The sequence below is a fragment of the Melospiza georgiana genome, chromosome 5 (assembly GCF_028018845.1).
Source record: "Melospiza georgiana isolate bMelGeo1 chromosome 5, bMelGeo1.pri, whole genome shotgun sequence".
Taxonomy (NCBI): domain Eukaryota; kingdom Metazoa; phylum Chordata; class Aves; order Passeriformes; family Passerellidae; genus Melospiza; species Melospiza georgiana.
Window position 1 is genome coordinate 24385388 of NC_080434.1, and position 25496 is coordinate 24410883.

Sequence of the window (25496 nt, forward strand, 5' to 3'; positions counted from 1 at the left end):
GGCATCAATAGGTTTCTGTATAAAGAATTGATAAAACATTCACAGGACATTAAAAGATGTGCAGACTGTGTGTGGTATCTATAGAAAGAGGGAAACAGTACTTCAAAAGATGAAGAAAGATGCAGGAAATCAGAATAGCAGAAGAAAGAATCCAAGGGAAACATTAAAGAACTGGATGGAAGAAAGAGGCTTGACACTGTGACCAAAACCTACCTCTGGTTGTAAGCTTGCTATTCTGATTTTAAAAAAAAGAAAGAAAAGAAAAAGGAAAAAAAAAAAAAAAGAAAAGAAAAGGCATTTATCTAACATCTCTGAAATAAATGGCCACTTCAGCAGTTCTCCAGTCCCAGCATCAGTCCCACCCATCCTAGGCTAATTACAGAGACATGAAAGGGCATGCACTACAATGATGACCTACGCAAATCTAGAAGATCAGTAGTACTTTATTCTATTTAATTCACTTCTCCAAACCATGGGAAACAGCTATGGCAAAGGGTATTTTTGCTCTCCAAAAACTGGAAGGGGCAACTTTCCCAATTTCAGAGCTATAACCTCACGTACACAAACTAGGTATGAATCAGAACTCCTCTATGGAAGATCTACTAAAACTCCACATACACACCCCAGCTCAAAACAGAACTTAAAATCACTAAAGAATATGTTTCAAAGAAGGCAGAGCACCTGAGGAAGTGTTTGAGCATCCTTTGAACCGTGCAATATTCATGATGCCAAAGTACAGAAGGTATCTTCAATGACAAAGTGTTCAGTCTTTGAAACAGAATTTAAAACAGAGTCTTGGTTGAATCTCTTAAATCCTGTGCATTTCAAATAACAAATGGAAATAGAGTAATGGAACAACAAAAATATACAAAACTTGGAGAGGATCTACAGAGTCAGTCTCTGAGAAGCAATATTACTTACATCTCATGAGATGTAAGAAATACTTTCATGTAACTGATTTCTTGTTAGGTTACTTTTAGGAAAGGACTAAGGAAAGGACTAAGGACTAACTGATACTGCAGTTCAGCTTTTTGGTGTCTTAAGAACAGCTTCCCAGACATAAAATCAAAGTATTTTCAATTTTTTTTTCCCTAACAATTCTCCCATGTAAACAACATATTATTTACAGACAAAAATATTTGATGTCTAAATTCTGGAATATACTAAGAGTGAATGAAAAAGTATTCACTGAGGATGAGCATTACATTACCCCCTTCAGTAAAAAACTTCACTAGCACGCAAAGAAACATTATATCTTGGTATGAAAACACAGATGACTCTTCATTGGTGATGGTTGCTATGCCAGTGTGTATTTACAGACTTTTCTATGAATTATACTCAGCTATGGCAAAGAAAACTCGACAAGGCACTACACTAAGATTGAGGGAAGAAAAGAGAAACCAAACAAAACATGATTTTTCCATCAGATCCTTAACAAACAGCACAGACAGATATCCCCACATGGTGAAGAGCAAAGTATTTCCCCAATCAGAAAATTAATTACTGGAAGAAACAACACGAACATTTGATTCCTTATACACTGCAGTGCAGAGCTGAGGATAATGCATTTATAATTCTGAAAGTCATCCATATCAGATGATTACATAAAAATGTGTCACATGCATGCCTTTAGCAATATGCTGAAGGTGTTAAATCATAGAAATTAAACTGCTGATCATCAGAAGCAAAACAAGCTTCCCAGCACACCTGTATTTATAAGCAACATTACTTTTCTCTGTTCTCTTATAAACACACAGAGGCAAAAGTGTTTCCTTAGTATTTCATAAAATACGGAAATATTTCATTATTTTCATTAACAATTTTCATCATTAGTATTTCGTTAGAGGATACTGACAGCAGTCATTTTCACGCTGGCTCTAACTTGAGTATTTCTTTGAGAATTTATCTAATATCACAAACTTACCATCAAGCAACAATGAATTTCAGTACTTTTTACTCAACTTTCATCCTACAAAGGGAAACATCTACAAAGCTGAACTGCAACACACAGAGTCTTTCTTGCCTTCACATCCCCAAGATGCCATTTAATTTGTCCTAAAATTCACCTGTTGTCAGCTATCTTGAGATCTTCACTTGAGTTAAAACCAGTTTAAAAAATTAAGTTAAAAAAAGTAAAGGTGACATTGAGACATACATTTTGCCCTTCAGATAGAAAAAAAAATAAAGTTTTCCTAGATTTTGGCCTAAGGCCAGATCAGAATTGCCTGCTTATACTAGAAGGCCCATCAGTAAAACATTGGACATCTCATGAAGGCAGCTGTCTACAAGTGACACTCTTGCCAATGATAAGCACACACAGTGCATTATTATTGAAGGAGGGCAAGCCTCAGCACTGTGCCTCAAGGCAGACTGGCCAAATTTGGTATTTCAGGTCTGTTCATTCTGCAGCATTATTTTTATGAAATACTCCAGAGCAGAGCCTCAGTGAGACCAGGAATACACTCTGTGCTCATAACATATTTTTTATCTATGCCAAACACCATGATATGACAATGTTTTGAAGTAGGAACTTAAACTCATATGCAGAATCACCTCTACAAGTGCCCAGGAATATTAAAGATCCTATCTGACTGGCAGCTTTTCATCAGGGGACTGGTGTAGACAAGGAGTTGGAGCCTAATCCCCATTGTGGGTTACAGGATATTGCCATTTTCACACTACACGTCTGTCTTGTGGAACTGATTCAGAGAGTAATTACTGCTCAGATAAGCCTCTTCTGGAATATGTGCACTTAATTCTCCTGCAAAAAAAGGGGGAAAATGCCTGACACTTTAATAATGTTTAAGTACACCTAATCTATTTCTTTTCTACTCCTAATTTTTCCTAAATATGGTGAGGAATAAGGATTTCAAACTACTTACAAATGCTGGTTCTTATGAAACTTATCAATGGGTCTGTAATATCCTCTCATAAAAACAGCCAACATGAAATAGCCAACATGAAATAATATTACAAACCAAGAGAATGTAAAGCAAATGGGTAATTAATGTAAAGCATAATTTAGATTTCTTTTTCCCAAAAATAAGGACTACCACCCTTTTCAAATGGGAACTATCTAATTTCTTTAAAATTTCAAAGACAACTGTTTTTAAAATGTAGACAGTAACCTGGACTAATGAAAATGTCTCTTTTTCACAACATTTTAAAAAATTATTTCCCCCATGCATTCATGACATTTTTATCTGAATCTCATTCTTTGCCTGTCAAAACAAGTTGTAATGTTTAGACTGTAAAATTCAAGGGATCTGTACTGGCATAACTACATTTTGAAGTGATTTTTACACTTAACCTAAGTGACTTTCATAAACAGTTCATCAGCAGGATTCAAATGCATCTAAGTTTTTCTGTTACACTTCAAAGCTGAGTTACAAGTACTCATCCTCACCATACTTCAAAAATTGAGCAGTTGGCTAATTGCCCATTATTGAAATCAAAGTACATAAAACAGCTAAGCTTGCCATCATTCTTGCCCTCCAGGAACACAGTGTATTTAGGATACAGCAAATAAACAAACAAATACAAAAAATTCATTCCTTGCCAAAACCATCACCCACCAACTCCCTCCCCAAATACCACAGCACAAGTCCCATGCCCTCTCAAATCATTCAACCTACGTTTTGGGCAGGGAGGTAGAGCTTCTTTGTGATTGGAAAAGATGAGAAAAAAGTTTAAAAAATAAAAATAGAGCAGTTTTGTTTTGTTGAGCTAACTCCAGAGTATAGCCCAAGAGCAGTAACTTCTGCAGCTTGAGGTAAAGCCCACTTAGGTGGCACTGTACCTTGCTATTCCATAAGTGTAGAAAGTCTAACATTTGATAAAGAGCTACCTCCATGGCAGAAAAATATTCCCAACAGCTGGGCTATAGGGGGGATTAATTTCCTGACCTAAGTTTGCCTCAATTCCACTCAGAATTGACTCCAACTGCCTCACTACATTTTTCATTTAGGTGGCACAAGACACGACTTAAGTCACACAGGGAATCAAGGTTGAAAGGATAATGGTGTTAACTCTCATTTTTCAGCATGAATGTTGCTGTACCAATGACAGCAATGGAATAAATGTTACTGTAAACAGCAGTCACTTATTTTTGCCAGTATAGCATGAAAATATTTTCTGCCTAAAGTCACTCTAAATGCACACACTGCAGCGGAAAAAGATCGATTTGGGAAAATATATGGAAAGATGCAGTTGCAGGCAGACCTGGGTATGAGACAGCTGAGGTTTCAAATATCTTCATGCCCAAAAAAACGTAAGATGTTTATTTATTTCAGTTATTTTAGGGAAAAAAAAAAAAAAAAAAAGAAAAGAAAAAAGAAAAGAGGAGCACATTCCCTGCAGAATGGATATGCTTAACTTGATTCCCCGGAAAATATTTTCACAAATGAGTACAGTTTTGAGAGAAAAGGTGATATGAAGCCAAATTTTCAATTCCTGCTGAGGCTTACCATTTCCAGGTATCTTTAGAGCAGGTTTGGGTACCTGACATTTCTGAAGCAAGCATTTTTCAGGAGATAATGGAAGCATGGAGGAATTAATTCCACTTCCCTACCTCCTATCTTTATTTCTCTAATAATCATTAAATAAGAGAACAAATAAAAATCTGCAAGAGACTATGTTTTTCTTTGTTTATTAGGAGGCAGGTGATGGCTCCTTGTATTTTATCCTTTCTACCTGGGTATTGCAGCTGAGCATCTAAACCCCTATTTTTATTTCTCAAGTATTTAGCCTTTTCCCCCTTAAAAAGCTATGTAACAATTCTAAGTTCTGAAGGTTCATCAGTTCACACTCTATTGACATTTTCCTCAGCTCAGCTCCTTCATAATGCATTCAAATGAGGTAGGAATGCCTTTTAAAAAGTATTTAAAATTTAGGAAAAAAAAATCAAAAGAGAAAACTACTAGAAAAGTCTAGCAAATCTAGAGGAAAGCAAGAAGCAAAAGCTCCCACACAGCCAAAATTATCTTAAGTTCAACTTTGGGTTAGTTGAAGAGTTTCGCAGTAAAACCAACTAAACAAGGGTTTTACATACACATGCAAACATTCAACTTGAATGCTGGAAGTACAGATTTTAATGTAATTCTTAAAAAACCACAAAACTGACTCCTACTCAAATACATTTTTATGTGCTATTTCTGAATTAGCATCAGGATGCCATGCTTTCAAGACAGGCAAGTTGCATTTAAAAATTTAATATTTCCATATTCAGAGTGACAAATGGAACATGGGCTGCCCCAAGACACAAGAACAAAAGCTTTAGTTTTCTATGAAGTGCTATGTCTGTAATAAATTGCAGCTATGTGAAAATACGTGCAGTTTCATTAGCCACAAATGACTGCTCTTAACTTTTCTAAACATTCACTTTCCAAATGTTTACAGTCTCAAAAACACATAAGTAAATGCAGCATTTGCAGAATATTAAAGCATGTTTCACATCAGTTTTTGGTGAGTTTTATGCAAGCTAGGAAAACATTATCAGAATCTCCTGGCAATCATTACAGATTTAATTATTTTTTTAACAGCTCTGAAAGACAGCTTACTTTCCCTCAAGGGTACATTGAAAAAAGTTTCTAAGAGCATCTCACACTATCAGGAGCCAACTTCATCAAGTGCCATGGTGGCAGGACCTAGGACAACTCCAGAAAAGGGCACGGGATGTGCAGTATCACAGCAGATGCAGTAGAGTTTTACAAAGCACACCTATGACTGTACTTAGACAACTCAAAACAACACCAAACCAAAAAAACCCAAAAAACAACCAATCAAACAAAAACGCCCCACAACCACAAAACAAAAAAAAAAAAAAAAAAAAAAAAAAACCACCCCCAAAAAATAAATTAAAATAAAATAAAATTTAAAAAAAACAAAAAAAAAACAAAAAAAAAAACCAGAAAAAACACCAAACTTCTTATTTTCCTACGGTGTTCCCATTCATTTTTTTCTAGGTTTCATAAACTAAAATAGTTTCTGTCATTTCACCTCCCCAACCTGGCTTTAGTTTTTAGTTAGTTCAATTAGGAGTAAATCAGATGTACTGAGTCCTTTCAAAGCTTAATTTCAAACAACTAAACTTGGTCTCAAGAACCTCACCTGCACTCCTTTGCAAGTCTTAGAGCGTCAAAACTGAAGTCAATTAATAATGCATTAAATCCATGATACTTTCAATCATCTAGAAATCTTTATTTCAAGGCCCTGGGAAGTTGCACTTTTTGTCTATTATGACAGTTCCCTGGAGGTCTGTTTTTCTTCAAATGATGTATACACAGATGAATTTTGACAACAGTTAACAGCAAGTAAGCTACAGCTCCCTGTATCAATACTGGGTAATTTTACACTGACAGAATGGTCTACCAGTTACATAGCATATGCTCTGAACTAGACTGATATAAAATTAATGCTCCAGGACTGTGGAGAAGTTTGATGCACCCTATGTCCCATTTTGTCATTTAATTTTAGATAATAATTACACAATACATCATTTCTTAATGTAGTCAAACACAAAACAAAGAATATTGATGATGTGTATTTATTTTGCAGATGTAAATATAGCAAAGAAATCTTTCACTCTTGGGCAGGATTACATTTTTCCCATGCAACTTGAAACTCAAGTTATTTGGCATAAAGTGTACTTCTGCTTTTAGTGAATATAAAAAAAATGCATAATAGCTAGACCTGAATTAATTCTGTTCAAGTTCTGAGCTAGGCACGAGAGACAAAAGACAGAAAGGCACCAAAATCCCCTGAGTTAGATCAGCAAATTAAGATCTAATTAGGGAAACAATCCCTTGTCCCAAAGGGTGATTAAACAAAAATCTTAGGTGCCCACACAGCTGCAGCTTTCATGGAAGGAAATGTGCTGAATATCCTCCTGAAGGTGGTGCCCTACAGGATTCCTCTGCAGTGAAAGAGGAGCTGGAAACTCCCTCTCGTTTATTTGAGAATACTGAAGATATCCATGCTTTAACCACGCTCCATCAAAAAAGGAATCTTAAAATTCTGTTACCACAGCCTTAGCAAAATAATAAAACACATTTTCACATGTTTAGTATTTTGTAATTGCTGAATCATGTCTTTTCCTTCAGTCACTGGAGTGTATTTTGTCAATCCTTAAAGCAGTAGTAGCCAAGCATTAGTAGCTCATATGCTAAGGAAAGATTCAGCAAGTATAAGAATATTTATTACCTTATGCAAAGACATCTATTAAGGAGAAAAAAAAAACCCTTATTTCCTTTTCTACTGAAGAATCTGATAGATGTGAAAAGCAGCTCATGGGAGAAATACTGTCAATTTATCAGGCGTGTGTATGGCCCTTCAAGATTTCTGGCATATGCATACAGCGCTGTGCTTATCTGCTTCTGATCAGACAACTGTCAACACAATGTCTTCAAAGAAACTTTTAGAAGCAGTGAACCTGCACAGTAGCCTCTTCAGAGGCTGACAAGTCCCTAGAAAAGTACAGTCAGTGTTATCAGTGTTTATGTGAATGATTAACATAGCCTTAGGCTAGTAATTCTGTAGCAGGTGTGAAATTGTGTTTCTTTATTATCTGGTCTTGGAGTGATATTATCAGGGAAATGAACCCAAAAACACCCAGAAAAACCCCCCACTGCTTCTCCTGCTTACCAGCTCCTCACGAAGCTGGGCTATGAGCTCGTCTCTCTCCTTCAGCTGCAGCTTCAGCACTGAGCATTCATCTTTTATTCCATCCTAGAAAAACATCAAAAGAGATGTTATAATAGGCTTAACGCTTCTACTTTGCTCATGACAAGAAAAGGCTGTTTCACATAGTGTGAGATAATTACATTCAAATAATGAAACTCCATTTTTCTTTGTCATGTGTGGTATTTTCAATAACATTTCCTAAGTTGCTGCATAAAGAAATTAATGTATCCAAAAACACTGCATAGAAATTTGAATAGCTCCCTGCACAGAAGTCCATTTCATTGTTTTCTGAATCTTTCAACTCTTTTTACTGAAGATCCTATCAGGTCATTCCTTTTCATTTGAGAAACAGCTATGAAATGCTGTAATTTTAATCATACAAAACAACATTAGAGAAGTATCAATTTAGAGCATTATTGCAGAGCTCTTGATCTTGGAGAGATGAAAAAGAAAGCACAACAGACATGCACAGGAAAAGGAAAGCACACTCCCCATCCATACATCTTTTGTCCCACATCAGTTAAACAGCAGCAGTTCTAGTGGTATTAACTGGGGGAGGAAAGAATATAGTTACCACTTAGTGAAATAATTTCTGCTACTGAATCTGACCCACATTAAAGTGACCCTAATAGCTACAACTGTACCCAAACCCATGTCCAGGAAGCAGTCTGCAAGCAGTCCCCAGGAAATCTCATGAGTTCATGTAAGTCTCAACACCATATTTGAAGAAGAAATATCAAGTTCTGTGTTGTTCTGATAAACATCCCAGAGGAGAAATTGAAATTAATAGACTGCACTGTTGAAAAGTAAAAACTTAGTAAACTAACCAGCCAACTAGCTGGCTATGCAACTGTAACACTGTAACAGAACAACTCTATTTTTACATCCTTCAAGCATGGAAACACTTAATGGAAACATGGGAAGTTTACTAATTTGGAATACTATTATTGAAAGAAAAAAAACCAAAAAAAACAAAACAAAAAACCCAAACAAAAAAACCAACTAAACAAAACCAGAAAGCCACGAACCACATGACAAGAAAACTTTTGGCAATCTGGTGGTATATTCACAACGTTTGTTCTGAAAATAAAAAAAAATTGACCTTTAGTTATCAGCTAATAGCAGTATAAGAGTGCAGAAATTATTTATATTGTGTTGAGTTCAGAGGTTCTAAAGGTTATAACCAGTGTGATAAACTTGCTCTTTGCCACTACTAATGTGTTTGTAAATCCGAATCAACACAGAAATACAGGACAAAAAAAGTAGTATGATCCCATTTTCCTCATATAAAAGATAATAATTATATCCTTTCAAAATAATTTTATTGCTCATCATCTGCTCTAACAGAATTGTAAGATGAAACAAGACACATACACACCAATATTCTAAATATTTAAAATAACTCCAAGAGAAAGTGTTACACCATTTCCAGCTGCTTACACACTACTTCAGTACTACTATATATCTTCTGAAAGATCCACATTTATAAAAAGGCCAGAACTAAAACTATCTCTGCTAGGGAAAAATTCGTGGAAGTTTTCTTTATTATATGCTATTTAAGCATTTTACTATCTACTGGCAGATTGACGTTTAGGCACATTAGCTGAAAATAAAATTTTAGCACATCCCAGAATACGACCCGCAGCACTGGATATGATATTGGTAAACATATGGTTAACATTACCGTTAGCAAAAATATCTGCTTCTAAAAAGTATGGTTTTAAGTATCAGCAACAATTATTTTATAAAAGCAAGGTCTTTATTCAACAAAATGGTTTTAAAAACAATATGGCATTAGCTATGGTACCTCAAATTTGTTACATTGTTCTGAATTCTTTCTGTCAGCATAGTTTTATACTGTTGCTGCCTTCCGAATTTCTCTTTTTAACTTAGAATAAAATAGCACAACACACAGTTGAAAAAGAAAAACATCAAAGTCTCATAGCCAAGACAATTACGAAAATAGCTTCTGGAAAGCATGCACAAGGAGGCCTGTAACATCATTCCTCAACCAAAGCAGGAAAGATTTTTGCAATGAGCTTTGGCACTAGGTTTATCTAAGAGGCAAAGCAGAACTCCCTTGGACTAGTGAGAGCTTGAAGAAAGATTCTCAGAGAGCTTCCAAAGACCTAAAACCCACAGTGCACCTCTCCTGGCAAAAAGCAGTGGAGCTGCTGTGGATCCAGCGGTGGGCCCAGCTGGAACTTCCTCACGCAAGCAAGGAATGGACGACTCCTGCTCAGGCACTTAGCTGCCACATTCGATGCAACAATTGTCCCATAAAATTTAGACGATAACTACCCTTAGAGCTTGGAGAAAAGCATGGAGGGCTAAGGTCTTTGCATTGTCTCATTCCAGCAAAACTCTGATTAACCCTTCCAGTGGGACATGGTGCTTGGAAATCAGTGCCCCACATTATCAACTCCTGCACAGGCCACTGCAGCCTTGTAAAAGAGCACCCTGCAATTTCTGGGATGCTTGAGACTCTCAGGTTTGGACCCTGCAATGATTTTGGCTGAGGTAATTTTCTTCACTGCAGCTTTTATGGTACTACAGGTTAGATTTGGTTTGGAAGCAGTGTTGATAATACAGATGTTATTTTGCTTTTGCCAAGCAGCACTCACACGGCATCAAGGTCTTTTCTGCTTAATGTATTGCCACTGCAGTGAGGAGATGGGGGTGGCACAAAGCAGTTGGGAGGCGACACAGCCAAGACAGCCAACTGATCCAAGGAATATTCTATCAAATGTGGCATTGTGCTGGTATACAAAGCAAGGGAAAGAAAGAGGAAGGAGTGATGGTGCTCATCTTCCCAAGTCACCACTACACACGTTAGAACCATGCTTTCCTGGAGCAGCAGACAGCTGTTGTTGAATGCAAAGTAGAATTAGGATGTTATAATCTCATTTTGCTGCACAGTATCTGCAGAGGCATCAATCTTACTTCAAATGCAAGAGTGTGAATAAAAGAAAGAAAACACATTGTCAAGCAGTTGACTGCAAAAAGGTTTGGGCAATTTCAGCGTCCCAGAACACCTGTCTGAATGTAGCACTAGCAGAATAAAAAATATTGTGGAAAAAAACTGTTGCCAAAACACTGAATATAGTCCCTCCAGAAAGTAACTACTGAAAGCTGTGGCAGGAGAAGAGGCTTAGAAATTGCTTTTCTCATGCAAGAACCAAACTATATCAGGGAAGGATTGCATGAATGATATTAAAGTAATTGCATGTTATGGAAAGGTGTGCAGGGCAGCAAAAACCGGTGGAATGCTGTGCTTTTCACTAGTCTGTGGGTAAACAGCAATATATATCTGATGGTGTGAATTCAGGAATGGATCATGTCTACTCCTTAGGGGTCTGAAATGCTCCATTATCTGCTGAAAAACTATAATACAGGGCAAAGCTGCTGTGTAAAGACCCAAAAATTTTTTGAGATAAGCTTCTCAAGGTAAATGAGAAATAGCAGATACAGTCTGATGGGGATGCAGAGTACAAAAAAAAAAAAAAAAAAAAAAAAAAAAAACCAAAAAAAAAAAGCCCAAACCCAAACCTCCCAAAACCCCAGTATTGCCTCCTAATGAATTGCCACAGCAACAGATATTAAAGAAGAAGTAAGTTGAAAAGGATGGCCTGCTTTTAGGAGAGCATGCACTCAGTGTATTCTAAATCCACACTAAATCTTACTAACCTGGAAAAAAACCATTTATCTCATAACATAGGGCTTTCTAAATGCACTTTGAATACTCTGGGACTGTGAGAGTCAGCCTCTTAGCTATCTCCACATTCCAGCAGAGACTTGACTGATGTATTCCTGTGTTTCGAAAAATAAGAAAATAAGCCAAATTATAGTGTGGGCATGATCACATTTACAAAATATGTCTCCCACTTTTTTCAGTCCTTACAATATTTGTAGAGTGTAAAGAACAGACTGTCACATACGTAAAGTTGATATCACAAGCCAATTAAGATCAATAAAATGTCCACAGATATAAAAGTCTGCTGGGTGACATTTACTTTTTCTATTTACTAGTACCCTTTGCCACTTTTCATTCCTTATCTTTCTGCAAAATGAGTTTATGCCAATATTTTATCAAGGCTACTAGTCCAGTAAGAACAAGAATGCTATGAAATTATCAGTCCAAATCATTCAATCTAAGCTCTAGGCATGTTTTCATAAGATACCTGTACCACTGCAGCTTTGCATACCTGTGCCCTGCACCACAGGGCCCTTTTGCAGAGCTTAATAAATTATATATACAACATATTACATTGTCTTTATTATTATAATTGTTTTTATGAAGGCTGTTCATTATTTTACTATGAAAAAAAGGATGAGAATTCCACTCTCAGTTGTATAAGGATGTCCATGACTCTGGAAATGCTTGATAAAAAGTCAATTAACACCTCATTGCTAAAGAAAACTGTTAGACAGCATAATCCGTAAACAGTGCACCTTCAAACTACTTTTTTTTATTAAATTCAGATAATAAAAAATTTTTTTTCAGACTAAATTCCAAGTGCATTTCATAAAAATGTAAAGGTAGCTGTATGCAAAAAGATATCTATCATTTTCTTCACTTATATCCTGTGATACTTAGAAAAAAATCCATGATTTAGGTGCAAGCTCATTATCGATCTCCTGTTATTACTACATACATTTATGGTTAGAATATTCTTCAAATTATCACCTTTTTACTTATTTTCAGTTGCTAGCTATGACAGCAATTGCTATATCTCAGTGCCAGTATTCTCCTATTTCAGTTTAATTCTGCTCATTTGGGAAAATGCTAAACATAGTACCAAATCTGTTTCTCCTCAGATCAGGTCACAAGATGAAAAATTGTGCTGTGTGTGAAGACAGCTGCAGCGGGTTGTGCATAAGTGCCAAAAAGAATAATCATTTTAAACTTGAAAACTTACTGTATACCTCTTCATAATTTGGAGCACAGAGGCATATTGTGCTTATAGTAATCAAAGTGCTATAAACAGAACTAACCAAGTATTCTGGGAGATAAATTTACTGCTTTTCCTCTGATACTAAACAGAATATGTTTCTAAAGAAACACCATAACGTTAGAATATGATAAAACTCATTTGATTAATGTGCTGAATTTCAGATGCTAAATGGATTGTTTACCAACTTAGGGCACCGCAAAAATCAACAATTACTTCAGATATAGTGTCTTAAGAAAATAATCCTGGAACAAACAAAACTAAAAAATTTAAAACTGAGTATCAGGTCCAGAAAGGTACACAAATATCACAACAGTTGAAACTTCCTCTCAGTTATGCAGCAGATCTACATAGAAAAATTCACAAATTTCTGGATAACTGTCTGGAACATTCAGAAAAAACACAAGGTTTAATATGGACACTATTAGTATTTTTCTGTGAACAGCATATAAATCTAGATAGGGATTGTGGATAACTTTTATGGTTCACTTTATACCACCTGACATCAGAAAAGCAACAAGTAGCTTTGTGGATCTTACACGAAATTTTGAGAGGAGCGCTACTATCTTTCTACAGGCTATGACACCACTTGGGTTAGCATGTTTTACAAAAGGAAGAGCATCTCCCTATTTGAGATTACACGAGTAGACTGCTGGATATTACAGATCGTGGTTTCAGAAATGAGTTTTCAGTACGATCATGAATACTTGCACTGTTTATCGTTACTCTTGTTTTAATTCAAGTCTAAAAGACCCTAACATTAGCATAGAGATCAAGTCTGCATGATTTCTTTCATAGTGTCAAAACCAAGTCACTGGTCTGGTCCTTGCTGCAAGTACACCAAAGCATCTCACATACTCATTGTAACTTATTCCTTTCTGTGCTCCCTCTAGTTCTACCTACAGCATCACTTCATATCTCTTGCATCAATCCCTTTCAATCACACCAAGAGAGAAATTATTTGGCTGGCTGCAATTCTTCACATGTGCAAGGCACATGGATTTTGTTCCTTTGGCTCATCTGCTGTTTTGGTGCCTTGCCAGACCAGTTAGTCTTGGCTGGAGTCCCAACACCTCTCCCAAAGAGCATCCCTGCTGGCTGCAGGCAATGGTCACACTAAACTCGCCTGCTTCTCGTGTCACACTGCCCCACCAGCTGTTCCTGAAGCCCAGAACAAGGGTGAGAGCAAGTCCACGCTCCAGAAATTCCCATTTAAGCATAACACAACAGCTCAGAGCCATCTCCCATGACCATCTAGACCCAGCAAATGCAGAGTCTAACTCAAGTTATCTTTCCATTAAAAAGAAACACAAATAAATAAAATCCTTAATCAGCTTTGTAAACCCCTATCACATCAGAAAAAGACATCATTTTGTACATCTTCTTTCCACAGAGCTCCAGTATTGAAATGACACTTCTGGGAACAACTCTCTATTTAATTTCTTGATCAGGAAATCAAACAGAGTTTGGGGAGCACAGGATCTGATTATGTTATGATAAATAAGGGTGATTAACCCTAAAAAAAAAAAAGACCTATGCAATACTATAATATATTCTAAGTTCAGTTACATGGAATATGTCAATAAATATTTTACTGGGTGAATTAGGGCAGTTACATCCATTTAAATACTAGAATTCAATTAATATTCAACTGTGAAGGTAACACTCAAAGAGACTATATAGACTATGATACCTTGACTTCAGACATTTATGAATACAAAGCTAAATTAACAATGTTTTCTTCATAGTGAGCCAAATTCCGTTTACTCCGAAATACAGATTAAACAAATTAGTTTGGATTTTCTGTTTAACTACAGTTGAAATTTTCTCTCTTTCTGTGCTAATGAAAAACATTAAGTTTAAAAGTATAAAGCTTGATTAATAAACTGTAGAACATGAAAACTGAAAGATTATACCACACGAAGCCCAAGATATATCTAACCTGCAGAAATCATGAATAGCAGCCAAAAGCATAACAAAAGATATGAATGCATTTTTTTCCAAATATAATCAATCCACCAATTCTCTCTTTATGGCCAGAATTCACATGCACAGTACAGTGTCTCCTTTGGTGATATTCCTAAATAAATTCTATATTCATGTAGAGAAAACAAGTGAAACAAAATCCCCTAATCTTCCTCTGGTTCTCAACCTGCTGTGGAACAATGGCATGGTTCCTGTTTCCTTAAGACTAGGTATGTGTATTTCCTATTCATCTCCTCCATGACTTCCATTGTTTTATAAATTCACATGCTTATTGTGTAACTACTGTCATATCTGTTTGAAGATAGCAAATATCTTCCTCCTTACAGAGCACACTGTGCATCTCTGACCAAAGCCTTCCTCCACCCTGGGACTGTGTCGTTCATTTGAACCAGGTAATCAGGATTCTACTAAGAATAAATGCTCAACTGTAAGTCCCTTTAAAAAAAAATATTTTAGTAAGTACTTAAATAAAGGAAGTCTTATCAAGGAACTATGCACCATGTCTGAAAGCTCTCTTTCCTTATCTGGAAAAATAGAATTGATCTTCCCCTTCTTCTCCATTGTGTCTGCTGACATTGAATCTCAACTGTCCTTCATCTTTACATCATTTAGTATGATTAAATCTATCTGCAACATTTCAAATTCCATTTTAATTCTGATTGTTCTGGACCTCCTAGAAGTATAATTCTTCCTTTAGTAAATGACTACTCATGTCTTTTGTACTGTACTCCTGATCTGCCATTAACCCAAGAGAAGACTCTTCTACTCATCAGCGTATTTTTAAAAGCCTTTGTTGAAAGGTTTTTGGAAATTAAGCTAACTACACAAAACAGATCATCCTTATTCACATGCATGACTCCTCTAGCAGACTTCTGAGGTCTGATTAAAATCTCAGGAAGCCTGTTCTGCTCTTCCTCCTTTATTACATTCATTCATGCTCCAAGCAAATCTATTTTCCAGAACATTTTCTGCTAATTTAACCAGTAACAAACTCAAATTAAAAGAACTTTTAAAAAAAACCCCAACAAACAAAAAGCAGTTGTCTATTTCAATCTGACATTCAGCCACAAAGATCAAAGCAATAGGAAACAGGCAAGAGTTAGCAGTTCAACCATTTCTCATATCAGTCTCAGAATGAGTAGCTGCTGCAAGGGATTTCCTATTCTCTGCTGTTCATTACTATTCTCAGATATCTTAAACTGGCATTTCAAGACTCATTCTTTGGGTTAGTTCCCCCAATGCTGCAGATGTATCTACTGATGTGGAAACAAACGCCAATTTTTTAATTATACTTTTTGTTTTTCTTCAACATAATCTTATTAGCCAAGAATGCTTCCTTTCAACATATTTTTTTTCAGCATTGCAAATTCTCTACAAGACCCCACTGCACTTACTAATTTGATGAAAGCCTTCTGTAATCAGGGTGGAGTTTAGTTTGTTTGTAACCATATGTTTAGCAGTTTAATATTGTCCTATTAACTCATTATCATCAGGGATAAAATATTCATATCCAGTTTTTTCCATAATGTTGAATCAGCAAAACCAAAACCTCTTCACACTTTTACAGGTAAACATTCTTATTAACCATGTTAATACACATAGACTGAGTCACATGAAAGAATATCCATAAAATCTATAACTTTGTGCAAATATAATTTAATTTACAACTGAAATGCAGCCACTTTTTCATTTGTATGTCAGTTTCTTTCCGCCAAGCAGCATGACAAAAAACATTCAGGCCACAAAAGTAAAAATATCTGCCAATCTGCAGCATTTTTGTAGAAGTTTCATTACTGCCATACCAGTAAATGTATTTCTTCATATTCAGAGAAAAATGTCCTAAACAAAACCTCATTTGTCTAAACAGAAGAAGACAAGTCCAAATTGGATCCTGGCTGCCATGTAAGGAGATCAATAGAAAAGTTTCTTCTAGCTCCAACACAGCACAGGCCACTAAGCTCAAACCTCTCCTGAATCCATTGCAGTTTTCTACTATCAGCTTGTATATGTGACACAATAATTATTATTTTATGCTGAATGCAATTTATCAGCTTTAGAATATTCTTTGTCCTGCCTCCTGAAATTACAAGAAAATTTCAGACAGGAGAAAGGGGAGTATTATGAAATAGTGACCTTGGTTTCCTCCAGTTGTTAGGAAAAATGTGACAAAACAACATCTTGTGCACAAAAAGGACAAAACACATATTTTTATTTTACCATTACTGTTTTTAAAGCCATGTCAAGTTTTTCTTTAGGATCTGAATAAAAATACATAAAAATCATTTTAGATTTGATGAGGATGATTCAGGGAAGAAAGCAATGAATTCGCTTTTAGATCTTCCAAGTACATTAGAATTAACAGAAGTAATCTTATTAAATGCTCTCAAGAGAGTAAGAAAGAGATGCAGCCAGCTCTGCTTGAAGTTATAATTATGAAAATAGTATGGCATTCCAGGGAAGTCTTTAGGATCAAATATACAAATGCTTGCATGCATGGATATCATGTTCAAAGAACCAATCACTGACAATTTTTAAGTATGCCAGCCTAATTAATCTATTCCAAAAGGTTCCCTAGATGCACCATGGTGACATAGAAAAGAAAGAGACCATCATATTTAGATAAAATGAAACCCCAGGTGTTCTACTGATTCTTTGTATTTACATAATGAATGTGTATTGATACTTATATATACTCCCTATACTTACTACTTGTAATTTACTACTGCTTAAAGACTGTCACATAGACATCCTATACAATATTACTGACCCTTTAAAGAAAATATCAGTGAACAGCAAAATGATGCAGAGCTGGTGAGCCAATCAGTAAATCATGTTGATAGTTTAGAATACCTTGCTACCCTTAATGTAAAATTTACACATATAAAACGTGAAGATTGTTTCCTGACTTTATCACACTTGCCAAGCACAGTTGGATTTGTTTCTCCACATAAAAAATTCTCTATCTCCCCTCTCAGTTACAGCCATTTAATACAATGAGCTCTGACACACACTGCTTCTCTAGACCCACTGAGGTTTTATCATCTCATCAGTACTCAAGACTAGATTCTGAATTACAGTGAATGTACTTCACTGTGGTGAAGTCAACCAGCTTAACTAGACTATATATGCAGCATGACTCCCTCCTCTACTGCATATTCAATTACTCACTGACCTTAAATGGAAACACATTTTTTGGTTGGGAATAAATCTTAGTTCAACCAACAGGACATTTTCCTGCAAGTTCATGCAGATATATCAATCTTTAAATACATTCCACTTTGCATACATGCAGAAAATCAAATTTCTGGACTGACATTATGGTTATTACAAAAGACAAAACCTATTTATCCTTATGATTTTTTTTGAGGAAAAAAACCAGAACCAAGGCTTTGTCAGGTAACTGAGACAAACACAGTTCAGCTATCATAAAATGATTGTCCTATCATAACTACAAAGATACTACAAAAATTTAAGTCTGTTCAGACAAAACAATATCAACTATAAATGCCTACCTTTGTTTGGCCAGTATAGAAAACAGCACAGTCTACATAATTAGTGCACCACTCACCAGCATAATAAACATGCTAATGCAGAACTGCTCTCCCTGGTTCTGAGCTACCATGTAAAGAAATGTGTCAATGCCCTAAGCCAAATCAAGATAAAATTCTGTGTATAAAATAATATAAAAATATGCCTGTGGGATTGGACTTAAGAGCATTGGAATGCTAGAAGATCCAGGTAACTCCGTCAGTTAGCTGTGATTCGCTATTACTAGACTTTATTTGTTACAGATGGGGAAAGTTGTGGGGTTAGAATCAAAGAAAAATAGGTGGTTTTTCTAGATGTATATTTGCATGAATCATCTCTTTCCACTCATAAATTTTACCACTTAATTCTCCAATATTTGTCATTATGAAATTGGATATGAAATAACCTTGCAAGCTCTTCTTTGCTCATTTTGAGAAAGCAAACAAAAATGCCAAGAAACTCAGCCAAAAATGAGCTTGATGTTATTTTCTTCAGGCAGTTTCCCCAGAGAGCCAGTTACTAAAAGATTTTTTTCTAAGTAATATTTTACATGATATGTGTGTGCCACAGAAGCATTAATTATTCTATCACTTGCAGTGCAATACTAGACCTCGTTAAGGTCCTGCATGATTCTTCCTTCACCACCATTGGATGGACTTAGCTGTTTACCCTTTCCAATTCTGATTATTAAAAAGCATATTCCACTTAAAGCATACCTCTGCTTTCTTCTCTTTCTATGCCAAAAATGGGAAAATAGATGCGTTTCAGTATCCATTTTTTTTTCCTGGGCATGTGTTCTATCCTATACTGCCAGAGAGGCTTAGTCAATAGACGTGGTGAGCAAGACTGGATAGATTAATGAGCTCATTATAATTCATTAAAGAGTGATGTGGGGATGACTGCCCACTTTAATTAGCTTTATTACTGTAGGAAATTGTTTCACATGCCAAGCTCATCACCAAGCATGCCTGGAAAACATTAGAGTAGTAGTCAGACTTGATACGAGAACCTTTCATTACCCTGTAAGGCTAAAGGCACTTATAATGACAAGGGAAATATTAAGAAGATGGACATGAGAGTGGCTAGCATAAAATAATTTATTGTGCCTAATAATTCAGTGATAAACTGCACAATGGTGATTTCAAGTTAAAAATTTGGTGGAACAGCTGTGTTTCCATGGCACACCATGTGCTCTTCCTGTAATCATGACATTAACTGACAGTAATAGATTTAGAAGGTTTAATAGGTCAGGTTTGCTCAGATAATAAATCCTAATGCAAATTAACTATGACTCAAATATTTTAATGAAAATCTTAATTGGTAACTGGATTTTCTTCGGGAGTACGTGAGCCGCTTTTCCCAGTCACTCCTTAGATTAGCAAACACATTTCCACACATTTTCTGATAATTCTAAGTTGCAGACAAACAACAGGTTAAAAATACTTGTACACAAAGATAAAAATATGCAGATAAAATTGTAGAAAATATGGAAGGAGAGAAACAGAAAATTAGCGTAAGACTTTAGTTCAGACTGCAAAAGCCCCACTGAAAAAAGGAATATGATCTAGGATCTACTTTTTCAATGTTTAAAGGCCTAGAACATATTCACAATCAAGGTTTCTCAACATTAATCAAATGCTATAAGGTGTAATCTCTGAAACCTCAATAATTTATTCCAATCATGACTACCTTATCATTTTAATTACACTCTCTTTCACTCTAAGCAACAATAAATGTTCCTAAGCCCTACCTTCCTGATTAGTTTTATTTTGCCTAAATTGCTTAGCATTATCAAGTTCTATATCTAATCAAGAGTTTGGCATTTGTTTTAATACAAATGTTAAGGCAATACCTGTAAGTACCCCTGTTCTATTCATGGTCAGAGCATGTCATGAGACTATATATAAACTAATAGTTCATAAGATCAGAGATGATCAAATTTTTCAATAGCATATCATAAGTATGGCAAATTATGGCTGAGGATATTTTTACTGATAAAAATTCTTTTCCATTTTAAGATGATTTTGGGGTGGTTTTAGAGTGGCATATTGGAAGATTCCCCCCCACCACCACCACTGTAAGGTATCTAAACAAAAAAAGTGCAAAAAAAGTGCTTCACAGCTCTCAAACATACCATTACATTTTCATGCCTTGTGTTGCTGAGCCACTCCAAACACCCACTACCTCAAAGCAATTCTTTCTTTTCAAATTTTCACAAGGAAAATACCAGTTACTCATGAATTTTCTAGTGCAAAAGAACAGGTTATCTTTTTGACTTCACATCAGAGCAACTGCCCATTTATATTTTGCTTCTTGTATGAAAACTGATGTCCCTAGAACCTCATTCCTTAGCAACATTCCCTGCAGAAAGGGACTCCACCAGCTATTAGTTGAATATGACACTACTGGGACTGACAGGGCAGCAGCATCTGACTCTCAGATATTTTCAAATTCCTGTTGAAAATATGTTGCATGCAAGCAACACAAATGGAGGATTAATAAAAACAAAGAAAGAAAGCCAGCACACAGACTTTAGGGTTGACTTCTTTACATTTCTGTGTGTTGTTATCCTAAAGGCAGCTGTTGCTACTGCACTGTAGCTCACAGAACTGAAGAAATGAGCCCTACAAAAGCCTTCTGACATAGGTCATGGTTGTCATGGTTGTGATCCTAGAGAAGAGGAAGCTGAACAAAAAGGACAATGAATAAAATCTCAGAATAAAACTGAGGTTTTTATTTTCCATTTCTGGCCATCACCATAACTGAATTATCTTTTGCTTGTCATGCCTCTCAGACCCCTTAATCCTCTTTATCCTGTATTACACCTGCATCAGGCATAATCAAGGAATTTACAGTCTTCCTAAGCCATGCTGGTTTGGAGCCCAGGACTTGACACTACCAGAAGTTTTCCCAACACTTGAGAGTGCGTAGGGTGAACCTAAAATTGAAAGTATTTACCAAAGGATTCCTGGGTCTACTTTCAGTCATTGAAACAGATGGGGGGATTTTTTAGGATCTCATTTTAGAATTGATTAATTCTGATTTCCTAACCAGTTACAAGTTGTTTGCTTCTCCCTCCTGTACATAATCTTTTTGAGGGTCAACAGTATCCCTAGCAACTATACTATGAGTATCTAGTCAACATGTGAATGGGGAAACATTTTATATTTTAATCATACAAAGTAAGGAGAAACATTTTCTGCAGCTGAAGATGCGAAATAGTGAAAATAGAAACAGAACAACCCCAGCCCACCATACAATCCCCTTTCACATCCAGGTGGGAGGAGCTGAGCTGACTTTGGCACAGTCATCTGACAATTGCAAATATTTTATTTTATAAGGCTTCGCAACCAAATCATTTGCACAGCTAATACATAAAATTATGACAAACCTATTGTTTAGATGTTTTGAAAATTACTATGCTGTACACAATAAAGACATAATAAGAAAATAATCTGATTATGTGTGAAGAAAATACTTCTTCAGAATACTATCTAAATCCTTCACTGTTCATGACAAATTATTTATCCAAATGACATCACCAATTTGTATAAATCTCTATTACCACTCAGTCTTTTGGACTCTCACTTCAAAAATGTACATATATCTTAGTTATTCACCTTTTTAAATTTTTTAAAGTACTTGCAGTCCTATAATTCATACTCCTTCTACACACATTTTTTTAAAAGTTTGAACCCAAGCATCAGCTCCATCCATAAAAAAATAATGAGGTAGAGACAAAACTAAGGGAATTAATTAAAAATTATCAGCAAAACGAGGACAAAATATTAAAGATCACATGTTTATGTACTTAAATAAAAAGCAGGTTCTGTTGATTAACCTGGACCCTGATTTTCTTAGCATATATATGTTTAATAACAGTTAGCATTAAGCACACACCTTCTCACTCAGCTAATTGTGTGTTTTGATGTTGAGAAGTTCTTTGTTTTCTTGCTCAATTCAAATTCCACAGAAAAATTAGCTTATGTCAGAAAGTCAGAAAGAGAAGAAAGGGGTTCTTTTCTCCTCAGTTACATTTCTTGATTGGAGATGAAATGAAAATCTGAATGAAAGAAACTGATGGCTCTCACTCTAGCTGGTGGACACAGAGCACTGGTAAGCTCTCAGTGAGTCTATGTGCCTTTGTCAGTGCTTTAAACATCTGTAATTCAAAGATTCCCAGTCTGAGAGAAAAAAATAGCAGAATTTAGACCCAACTATTAGTTCTCAGCTGCTGCTATATTTATACACCATTTGTAGTAACTCTGTCCTAGAAAAGTCAAATGCTATCCCTGGAAATAGAAAATGGCTGATTTTGCAGTAAAAGAGCAGAAGTTTTTGGTAAATCTAACAGAACAAAATCATTAAAGTGTGAAATTTGCTGTGGCAATAATACGCATGGTTTCATCTGACTGCATTCACCCCCACCCCAGAACTCAGATGTGTGAAAATCCTATGACAACAGTAACAGAAATGACTTAGAAAATTACTTAGGTCCTGGAGACTGTCCTTCAACACCTTTTACATCAGCAGACGAATAGTTTAATTAAGGCTATTAACTAGAGACAGGGGTGACTTCCATATCTATTATATATGATTAAACATCTGTCCCGGTGGGGTCCTGATCTTTAAAGATGGTACTAAGCACTCTCAATCTTATAGGTTAAATGTCCAAAGAAAACAGTAACATTTACTTTCATTGTTGATTGAATGACTCATTTTCACAGGAAGTTTCCAACCTACTAAAAAAAGGCATCTACAAAGAAACCTCCTTTATGCTACACTGAGACAGAGCTTTGTTTCTTCTGTCTGCCATATATAAAACAGGAACTCGTGTAAAAGGCTATGAAAACCTTAACACCACCCCTGTGACCTAAAACAAAGAGGCCAGAGTGAGGCATGCTCACACCTTGAAGCAAACTGCAAAACATTAGAATACTTACTTCCATTTTAACAGGCTTAAGCAAAACAGAACCAAGCAAAGGTCATGAACATAGCCTGCTGTTGTTAAAAACTTGAGAATTTTCAAGGTTAAACAAGTCTGCCTGTATATTTCACAAATACACATGTAGTACCCAGACATAACACCACTGAAGCTGCAGCACAGCCTATCTTCCATGTAAACAGAAGCAGATCATGCCCTGGTGAACACTGCTGCAAGCATTACCGCCAACAAAACAATTACTTTTGCACAAAATTCACTCTCTGTCTCTTCACCAACAGCTCCTGCCACAATATTCATGTCATCAGATTTTCATCCCCTATATAATCTCCACAGTTGTATGAAGATACATGTTGATTTGCCCAATGTATTTCCCCCACCTGTAAGAACAGGCTTAACACTTAGTACTAGGTGTTAGGAAAACTAATGGAGCTATGAAAATTAGAAAGCCTGTGTTATACACCTACAGGAGTGAACAGCAACTTTTTATATCCTGCAGAGAGATGAGTATAGTTTTCAGAAAAATTAAAAACCCAGACTGACTTCACAGAGGTGTCAAACAGAATGAAAACTCCAAAGGAGAATTTTTTTCATTAAAAGGGAAGCATAGATTTTTTTTTATTATTATTTATTTATTTAGTGGAAACAAACTCCTTGGTATATGTATCATGAAGATAAATCTGGACAACCCCCATTTTGCTGTCCACAAGAGCAATGTGTGTTCTCTTAGGTATCTTACTGCCAGGCTAAATTATAATTACTTTACTCTCATCCCTAAATTTTAAACATTGTTGGTATGTAAGTCAAGCCTGTTGACAAAATGATGAAATTATTTCACTCTTCATGAACTATCAGATGAATTATTTACTGTTTAACCCTACTTTCAGTGTTCTACTAAACCTCTCAACGATGAAAATCCTTTAGCACAGGTAGTAATCAACCATTGTATAATCTTTAAGAATGCTATTAGCCTTTATAATCCAGTCCATTAAAAGCAAAGTAGTCTACATGCATTAACTATGAATGACATCAAAGGCATTCAATTAGTCACCAAATATAAGTAAAATCCAAATCCATTAGAAAAAGAGTTATTTACCCATCATTTGCTGCTCAGAGAGTTTGCTGAGTGAATTTATTCTGGCTTTCCAATGCTAAAATTCAATACACATATATGACACAACTGAACAAGAAAATTTATATAAACCAGCTGATTTTAGAGAGAGCAGCCTGTTACGCACAAGTTCATGGACTTGGATGCTGATGTGAGATGTAGAAACCTGTCCAGTGACAAGTTCATGAACTGTTGCTAAAGGCTACTTATACATGAAGCTCAATCTCAGTTCAGACACAGTTTCTTATCCAGAAAACCTGTTGGCTGAAACTGGGATGGAAAAGGATTAATCTTATTTTCAAAGTGATACTTTGCCCCCTGCTTATCAGACCCAGAACACCACAAAGCCTATTGAGTGGCCAGGCTTGTGTATGTGGTGGCAAAAACAAACCCTCCAATCTGTGAGGAGAGGAGCTGTGAAAGAAGGGTAAATAAGTAATGAAATAGAAGAACGGATTAAATAAGACATGGAGAAAAGTGGTTTACATGAAAGAACAAATAAGGAAAAATCATGAAAGAAAAAATAAGCTAGAGGAAGTCAGCAAAAATAATGGGAGAAAAGTTGACAGGTTTTGGTAACAAATTATGATTCAAATGAAAGATAAACAGAATAAATGCCACAGAAAACCTGAATTTTTTTCCACTCCAATTTACAGTAATTGACAACAAAACAGATTCAGCAATGTAAATAGTTTCATTTTATATATAAGCAGAAACTAATTTTCTTATACAAGAATCTAAAATGAATGTTTTATGAAATGTCTGAATTTCTGATGTTCTAAGAAAGTAATTTGCTGAAACTTGGTGCAGTATTCATCTTTCATTCTTGCCTTGAAAAGGCATGTAATCCTGCAGAAATCATCCAGAAGAAATAATGGCTTAAGGAAGGAAGTCAGGGTTACATGAAAAAAATGCCAACAGTTGAAAAATTCTATGTATTCAATATTTTTTAGAGGCAGACCCATTGAAAAATTGCTGTTCCAGCAGAAAAAGAGACTCAAATCAATGAAAAGGGAGCAAAGGATAGAGAGAAGAGTTTGATATTACAGACTGTAAGAGACAACATTTTAGAGTTAGGAAAAAGCCCACAAAGACCAACTGGGCCTTGAGCAGACAGTGTATCTGGACAGGAACATAAGCTAAGGACCATTTCCCATCAGGGGCAGCTGAGAATTAGACAGAAAATAAAGGGCCAGAACAAATGACATGTCATGAGGACGACATGAGCCCATAACTCTGGATGCTTGGTGAGAAGTGTGGGGCTTGACAGAAAGGCAAATACACCTCATTTTCCAGT

At 35.8% G+C, this 25496-nt stretch overlaps 1 protein-coding gene across 2 annotated transcripts in view; it reads right to left on the reverse strand.

Moving 5' to 3' along the window:
* The window catches only part of CCSER1 (coiled-coil serine rich protein 1), a 616342-nt gene that overhangs the window by 265122 nt on the left and 325724 nt on the right, over nucleotides 1-25496 (reverse strand). For both annotated transcript variants that reach the window (XM_058025090.1, XM_058025091.1), the window contains exon 8: nucleotides 7642-7725. In XM_058025090.1, the coding sequence (XP_057881073.1) occupies nucleotides 7642-7725 (84 nt within the window). The remainder of the gene's footprint in view (nucleotides 1-7641; nucleotides 7726-25496) is intronic.